A 9,046-nucleotide genomic window follows, 5' to 3' on the forward strand; every position below is an offset into this window, starting at 1 on the left:
TAGTGTGTGTAAGAAACCTCATTCCCTTGTAGTTTCAATTATGATAAAATAAAAGAGTAAGTTTTTTTATTTTTTAAATTATTTTTTTCTCTTTTGATGGGAAGAAATCATTTTAAGAAATTAAGGGCCAGAAAAATAAAATAAAGTAAATTATATTTAGATCAAATCAGACACAGAACCTGGGTTGCAAGTGACTTATCCAAACCCACCAAATTGACCAGAAACGTCTATGGACTTTTCAATTCAATCCTTAAATTTTCAAATCAATCAATATGATTCTTAATCTTTTGGTTCACACACATGAATTTTAAGACTGAAATGAATTATAATTAGATGATAATATTCCTTTAAAGTGGCTCATACGATGACACGTAATCAGTTTTTATTGAAAATTCGGTCGGCATACAACAAGGACCAAATTAATTAATGTCGACCCAAAGATGAAGGGCCAAATTGATTACGATTGATTGGTGTGTACTCTTATAAATAAAAGATTATAACCAAACTCAAAAGTAGGAATTCATAAACCACTCATTTAAAACGCCACCAATAACGCCAATTAAAATATCATTATTTTACAACGAAAAGAAAAAAAAAGAAAGTCATGTGGCTCATGACACATTTTGTCTTCCACTTGTTAGACAAAGCAAATGTTAAAGCTCAGACCAAAAAAGAAAAAGCAATTGTTAAAGCCTCACATATCTTTATCTTTTTTCTCAAATGTTTTTTTTTAACCGGCGGTAGGTGATCTGGTAGGCTCTTCTCCTCCTTATAAAGCCACACTAGCAGCTATTCCATTACAAAACACAAACTTCAAACTCTCTCTCTCTCTCTCTCTCTCTCTCTCTCTCTCTCTCTATTTTGATCTCTTCCACTCCCACCACCCAAAAGAGAAACAAAAAAAATTCATTACCCTAAAACCAAGCTAAGTATTAAGATGCCTGCCGATAGCTCTTCAGTTTCAGGCCATGGCCAAACTGTTTGTGTCACCGGAGCTGGAGGCTTCATTGCTTCCTGGATTGTCAAACTGTTGCTAGAAAGAGGCTACATTGTTAGGGGAACCTTGAGAAACCCAGGTCACTCCAAATCATTATCTTCTTGGCCTTTGAGTTGTTTTTTTGTCCTACATTCGGAGTATCGACTTATTATGTTGTGAGACTGTGAATTAAAACTGGCCATTAATTTATTTGAATTATATATGAATTTGCTGTTTTGATTCCCAGTTTGACATAACACGTATAACATATATTGGGAGACATAATTCTTCCTTGTATTGATATGTTTTTTTTTCCTTTTTGGTGCTTTTCTTATTTTGTGTTGATCACAGATGACCCAAAGAATGCTCATTTGAGGGAGCTTGAAGGAGCTCAAGATAGGTTGACTTTACGTAAAGCTGATCTTCTTGACTTTGAGAGCCTTAAAGAAGCCATCAACGGCTGTGATGGCGTTTTTCACACAGCATCACCGGTTACGGATGACCCAGTGAGTTTTTTTTGTCTCTGCTTCCTTACTTTGTTTCTTCCTTTTCCTGTTTGGTTGCTGCCGGAAAATATGCACACTTTTTCTCTTACGTGGTGGACAATACCATGCATGTGCATGCACAGTTTTTCGATCAGTTTGTGTATCCTTCAAACAAAACTATCCCGTGGTGGTTCTGGGCCAGAAACCACTTGCTTTTGTCGATTGTGATGTTTTGGACCTCCAAACTTGTTCTCTAAGTCCCATAATACTTTCTTAAATACTATGAGTATTTAAAAGGTTAAAAAAAAAAAAAAGAACACTAGCTAAGAAAGGAATAGTTTGGTAACGGATATTGGTTTTGGTTGGGTGAAGATATTTCCCTTTTCATAATTTCTTAAATTAGCTTTCAAATTCACGTCCCACATTATAAAAGTCTATTAGAAAGTTAAGCGGCATGAATTTTTTCCTACTATTGTAACGATATATTCATTATCTTATATGAAACAATTTACATTTTCGCTGCATGGTGTCATGATTACATCTTAACTAAAGATTAAGATAAGAAAAAAAAAATTAAAGAAAAATAACATGCATGTCTAGTAGTTTGGTAAAAAGCTCACATTTTAGGGTACATAACCGTAGCCGCTAAGAGAGGGAAAGAAAAAGAGAGAGGACGCTTCGGCTCCTGGATTCTGTTGGATCTTCGATGTTCTTTGGTTTTTGGGAGACCTCTATCGATCTACTCTTCTTTTGGGAGATATGTAGTCTCATATCTGGGTTAGCTTTGGTTGTGCCTCATCTTGCGAGGTTGCTGTTTGAGGTATTGCGGCTTGATCATGGTAGATCCACTACTCATTGGTGCGTTGAGGCCCAGGAGTAACTAAGTGGTGCTCTCTATGTCTTACCCCGAAAGAATCAGTGGCGATTAATTTTCCCTTTGCCGACATCATTTTAGTTTTTAGTATTATTTTGGTTGAGTTTGCTGAGTGTTCTTAGTCTTTTTAAGAGTCATGTCGATGCTAGTTTTTGTCTTTGATGCCATTGAACTATATTCGGGGAAATTATGGCAGTTGAAAGGGGTTTTAGAAAAGTTATTTTCGAGTGTTATTGTCTCCAGATTTCCATTTTATAAATAAAAAATAAAAAAATTAAACCTCACATTTTAGTTATTTTTTTTTTGGGTAAAATTAATGAGGTTTTAAAATTACCAATTTAGGCCATACCCTAACACGTGGATGTATTTAGAACCATAAAAAAAATTTCTCCAAAATGTCTTCCAAATGCCTTGAAAAAAAGATATTATTGTACCTTAACTCAAAATAAAATTTGCTCATGATTTTCTACTATAATATATTATCTCTATGCTATTAAAATATTTTGAAGGGATTGGATTTGTTATTATCATTTTTTAATAGTAAATTTAACTTAACCCCTTCAAGGTAATTTTTTCAATTACAACCCATCTCTTTATTTTTGTTTGAATAATATCCATTTTTTTCTAAATAAAACCCGATGACTAGGATCCAACTCGGGAACTTACCTAATCAAACGCAAAATCGAATTTATTGTATTTTTTTGGATTACTAAAATACCCCCAACTAAGTCATTATTATATTTTGTATATTAATATAGGATCCAACACAAAAATAAATTTTAATTAGATTGTAACTAATGGCACACGTTCAATTTGAAAAGATCTTCAAATGGATGTAGGATTAATTTGGAAACTTTTTTAAAACTTAACAATACATTCAGATTTAACATACCTAATCAGTTTATTCAATAATTTTTTTTAATTTACTTATGAAGTATACGTGATTAATTATTTATTATATTATTATTTTATAAATATAATAGCATACATAAAATTGAAAAAATAACATACCTATTACTTCTTTTACAAAAATGAATTTACTTATTATTCAAATAATATACCCAACTTTTATAAAAGTATTTTGGATATAGTTTACCTAATAATTTCCTATTATGCAATAATATAACTTGTAATTTACCTATTATGGATAAATTTGTAGGTAAATTGTATTGATAATAATTTACCTATTATATTGTATTGGATATATACATATTATATTAATAATAATTTACCAATTATATTTTATTAGGACAAAATTTGAGGAATTTTTTCTTGGTCGAAAGTTTAAGGATTTTTTTATTGGTCGAAAGTTTAAGGATTTTTTTATTGGTCGAAATTTTTGGGATTAGAGGGAATGCCCAAAAAAAAAAAAAAACAACGTCATTGATATGCTATAAATGATGAAGTATTAATTAGAAATGAAGGACTTACTGACATGCTTGAAAACAATCAGGTTGACTTATTTGAAGCTTAGTGGCAAGCAATGTAAATATGTAGGAGTAGTATGACCTTTTATATATATAATTTTAATTTTAATTTTATATATAGATTTCAAAATTAATGGGTTGTTGTATGGAGTCTGAGGTGCAGGTTTTCGCATAGAAGAAGACAGACCTAATTTCTTTTGCTAGAACGACACCGTTCTCTTTCTTTGATATCTTTTAATGGAACACATCGTTTCATTTAAGCTTGAGTTCTCCAAAAGCAAGCATGCGTTTTATTTGTAAAGCCCAAAAAGATGGGCCCTCAATAACTTTTAAATGGGACATGCGTAATAACATATCTAATATTTATTAATAGGTTTTTGTTTGATTTCAGAAAAAGACTCTAGAATTCACTATTAATTGAATCGGTTGTAGCTTCTCGTGACACTTATTAACATATCTAATATTTATTAATTAATAGACCATCTTTATTTTTTGTGTAAACACTTTTTTTTTTGGAACTTTGAGTTTTTTTTTTTTTGGGTAAAGAAACTTGTATCTTTTTAAATGGTACCCCTCTATTGCCTATATCCAGCCCTTTTTTTAATAAGGCAATGAATGATGGAACAAATATAGGAACAAATGATGGAGCCTGCGGTGAATGGAACGAAAAATGTGATTGTTGCAGCAGCAGAAGCCAAGGTTAAAAGGGTTGTGTTCACGTCGTCAATTGGTACAGTGTACATGAACCCCACCAGGAGCCCTGATGTGGTGGTCGATGAGTCATGTTGGAGCAACCTTGAATATTGCAAGAACACCAAGGTTAGACATAATCTTATAACAATTTTAATATTTTATCTCTTCAGTATATATAGTAGATGTTTAATGACTCACAAGAGCATTTTCTTGTATTTTGAATGTTTCACCATTCTCTGCCTTTTGCTTTATATGTATAGATTATGCACACAAACAAACATCAATGTTTGATATATTTATCACTCATTATGTCTCATAATTAAGAACAATTGTTTTTTTTAATACAAGCTTTGCTGTAAACAATTTAAAATTTATCTAGCTAATCTATAAGGAGAAGACTTGGGTGCAAGGGGCGGACTCACTACTATGACCAATTGACATAACCCAGATCTGCCATAATTAAGAACAATTGTTTTATCCTGGGGTTTCTCTAGGAGAGTAGAAAAGGTCAAGTTGGTAGATAAAGCTTGTGAGATTTCAAACTAGTATTCTCTCAAGACTTCCATGATCCTGATAGTTCTACTACGTATTGTTATTCTAGTACAACAGCTATTTAAGTGGGTGCTAGATGTATTGGAGTACAGTTTGGCACATGGAAGAGATGGTAAACCATTTTGCTTCTCAATTTGTGCCGACTGAGGAGGAACAGCAACTAGTACTGGTGGTTGAGGGAGGTAATGCTGGTCTGCTTCGAACTACAAAGTTTGTCCTAGTAGGCAAAGTGCTCACGAAGAAACCTTTCAACAAGGAGGCATTTAAGCGCGCTATGGCGACACTATGGAGACCGAAGGCACGGGTGGAGATTGTGACCTTGGAGGATTATTTGTTCATGTTTGCTTTCTCCTCACGACAAGATAGAGCGAGAATTCTAGGCGGGGGTCCTTGTGCCTTCAACCACTATTTGCTGGTGATTAGTGAAGAGGATGACATAAGCAACTACCTCCTCCTGATTTTGGCATCATGGAGTCGACTGGTCGTTTTCCATTGGTGATATAGGCTCAATGTTCAGCAAAAGAGGACAAAGCAACGGTCGTTTTGACATAGTGGCTCCGCCTGTGAAGGAATAAGGAGGGCGAAGGGTTGTTTTGGAGGGGCGACCGGTCACATTGATGTTAAATCTATTCCATTGTGAAAAAGTCCAGAAAATTCGGGGTGTTTCACTATAGATTCTCCTCTTATGCTTCTAAAAAATATATGTCTTGTTCTTGGAACGCTATATCCATGAAGGTAGATACCTTATGACTTTGAGGGTGATAACATCGGTAGCCTTTTTTATGAGGGGCATTGCCAATGAAAACACACTTTTTTGCGTAAGGATCTAATTTGTTGCGTTGGTGATCATGTAAGTGCATGAATACAATACAGTCAAAAATCCACGGTTCAAGGTTTGGGGTGGGAGGTATTTGGAGATGGTGGTGAAGTGTTTGAAGAGGAGTTTGGAAATTCAAGATTCTTGAGGGAATCCTATTTATAAGGTAAGTTGTAGAGAGGACGGCCTCACCCCAAAAAGATCTAGGTATGTTGGCACTAAATAAAGATGCACGAACGACTTCCAATAAATGTCAGTTCTTTCTCTCAGTCACCCTATTTTGTTGGGGAGTATATGGACACGAGCATTTATGTATGAAGTCATGATCCTGTAAGAATTTTTTGAGATCATGATTAAGAAATTCTCTCCATTGTCAGAATGGAGAACCTGTATTTGGGCATGAAACTGAGTCACCACCATTTTATGGAACTGTTGAAACATTAAATTGACTTCCACTTTTGATAAGGGAAACCCAGGTAATTCGGGTGCAGTCATCAATGAAAGTACAAACCATCGAGCTCTAACCAAAGTAGCTATTTGAGCAAGCCCCGGAACATCAGAATGAATAAGGGAGAAGGGAACTAAACTTTTATTTGCACTTAATGGGAACGGAACACAATGACTCTTAGCCAATTCACACTGGAAGCTGGAAACATCAAAACTGGAAAATAATAATGGGAACAACTTCTTCAGATAACCAAACGAGGCATGCCCAAGACGTTTATGCCATAACCATACTTTGTCTCTCTGCCTCTTAGAACTAGCTTCACTTGTTGTGAAAGCTTGACCAACCTTTGGTCTCACTATCCGATGCCTAGTCCAAGTAGCAGAATCTGCCTTCCCTAAAGATTCAAAAATTTCTCCAGCTTTCTTGAGGGGAGCATTAGCCTTTTCAGGATTTGAAGTGCCGTTATTGTCAGCCATAACTTTAAGGCCAGCAGCTTTCGACCTTCTTTCCCAAGTATCACCAGCTCTTTGAAAACATATTGTGGCCATTTCATAGTTATCCTCTTGATAGAGCTGGATCGATGAAACAAATAAAATGGATTAGATTAATACAATTGAAAATAATGGTTATACATACACTCTGCTTTAAGGATTAAGGTAACCATGACGACGATTATGATGCTTAAAGTGATAATGAATTTGACAAATACAAAATAATATATATGCAGAACTGGTACTGCTATGCGAAAACAGTGGCAGAGCAGACAGCTTGGGAAGAGGCCAAGGAGAAAGGGGTGGATTTGGTGGTGGTGAACCCAGTTTTGGTACTCGGACCACTTCTCCAACCAACCGTCAACGCCAGCATCATCCACATCCTCAAGTACCTCACAGGCTCAGCCAAGACTTATGCCAATGCTGTGCAGGCCTATGTGCATGTTAGGGACGTGGCTGTGGCCCACATTCTGGTGTATGAAACTCCATCTGCCTCGGGAAGGTACCTTTGTGGTGAGAGTGTGCTTCACCGTGGAGACGTGGTAGAAATCCTAGCCAAGTTCTTCCCAGAATACCCAATTCCCACCAAGTAAGTACATCATCGTCCTCATCAATTTTGTTTTCTTTATTTCTTGTCTAAATAAGATATTTTCTGAGCTACATGTTAACAACCAAGATGGGGATGAGGGCGGGGGACAGTGATGGTATCCCTATTTTGGTATAAGCGAAATGACAAATATGTTTGTTTATGCATACGTAGGCATCTCTCATAGTGATTGATTTAGTGTTTGCTTATGGTCCATTACTTAATGTTTTTATAGAATAAAGAAATTTTTGGCTAATCATTGGTTTGCTTATACATTTTAAACTATTATTTTAAAATCTATTTACATACAATTTTTTATTATTTATGGATTTCTATTTTCAAACTATTTTAATGCAATACACATATTTGTATTTTTGAAAGTACTCTTGTTTTTTAATGTTGTGGGATTAAATTAATTAGTATGTCATATATTTACAGGTGCTCGGATGAAGTCAAACCAAGAGTAAAACCATACAAGTTGACAACCCAGAAGCTACAAGACTTGGGCGTGGAGTTCATTCCAGTGAAACAGTGCCTATATGAAACTGTTAAGAGCTTGCAGGAGAAGGGCCACCTTCCAGTGCCTAAACCACAAGAAGATTCCATTAAAATTCAATCTTAAATCTTGTAAGAATATTTGCAATGCGTGACCTATGTATTTGCGGCGGAGATAAACGTTGCAATGGTATTTTAATATCAGATGACAAGTTTGTAAGAATATTTCATAAATATTATGTATCACCTAACCTACATGAAGTGACTTATGTGATCAATTAATTATTTAATTAGTTTAATAAATATTATTATTATATATTGGTCAAATTAAGAGAAGTAATTTCATAGGATATGTGGAGAGAGAAGTTTTGACCTAGCCGCTCTCTCCCTGTGTAAATCCTAAGGAAAAACTCAATAGAGGGGGGGGAGGAAGAAGCCTCACTATCCCACCTCCCCTTCATCTCTTACTGTTGGGTTAGTGAATAAGTCCACTGGGCATTTTGGATAAGAATCCCCTTGTGGTGATCTCTTCTGGGCCGTACTTAGATTGAAGTTCCCCTTCACCCCTTTTGGGCTATGTTCTCAATCAAATCATTTTCCCAAAACCCGCTCTCTAACACTACTCATGTTCTCTGAATTTGGTTCTACATTGTATTTGATGGTGGTTGGTACAAATCACTCAATTGTTCTTTGCCATAGTTTTTTGTTTTCGTTTATTTATTCACTCTTATCCTCATGTTGATCGTTGTGAATCACATTTTTCCCAAATCTATTATGGATGCGGTGTTAGGTGTGGCTGTGACGACGCTTCTTCAGGTAGTGGTGATAGGGTTCATGCAGGCTCATGGGTCGCTTTAGAGTTTCAGTTATATTGGGTTTGTGTGTTTTGTCTGGGCTTATGGTTCATTATGGTGAGGCTAAACTAGTGAATTTCCCTTGAACTTGTACCCAATTTTCAAGGGAAAGTGAACACGAAGACTCTTGGCCAACTGTTGCGTCTACCCAAGTGCAAGTAGTCACACGTAGTAATAATCTTGGAAGTCCAAGTATTGTATCCTCAATGAGCAAGTAGGCAAATATCTGCACACAAAGAAATAATTAAACGTACCACAATAAAAGTGACAAGCAAAATGGAAAAGTAATTTGATTTGATTGTTGTGGAAATTGAGTCTAAAAATGAAATATCAATAATGGAAATGCTA

The 9,046-nt window shown here is 35.3% G+C and overlaps 1 protein-coding gene across 1 annotated transcript; it reads left to right on the forward strand.

Moving 5' to 3' along the window:
• LOC18783603 (cinnamoyl-CoA reductase 1) lies at positions 384-8,069 on the forward strand. The gene is made up of 5 exons (XM_007215589.2): positions 384-1,076; positions 1,328-1,482; positions 4,396-4,581; positions 7,000-7,352; positions 7,788-8,069. Exons 1-5 carry the CDS (start codon positions 938-940, stop codon positions 7,969-7,971), a joined length of 1,017 nt encoding a protein of 338 aa, XP_007215651.1. The 5' UTR covers positions 384-937; the 3' UTR covers positions 7,972-8,069.

Source organism: Prunus persica, chromosome G3 (genome assembly GCF_000346465.2).
Source record: "Prunus persica cultivar Lovell chromosome G3, Prunus_persica_NCBIv2, whole genome shotgun sequence".
NCBI classification, from domain to species: domain Eukaryota; kingdom Viridiplantae; phylum Streptophyta; class Magnoliopsida; order Rosales; family Rosaceae; genus Prunus; species Prunus persica.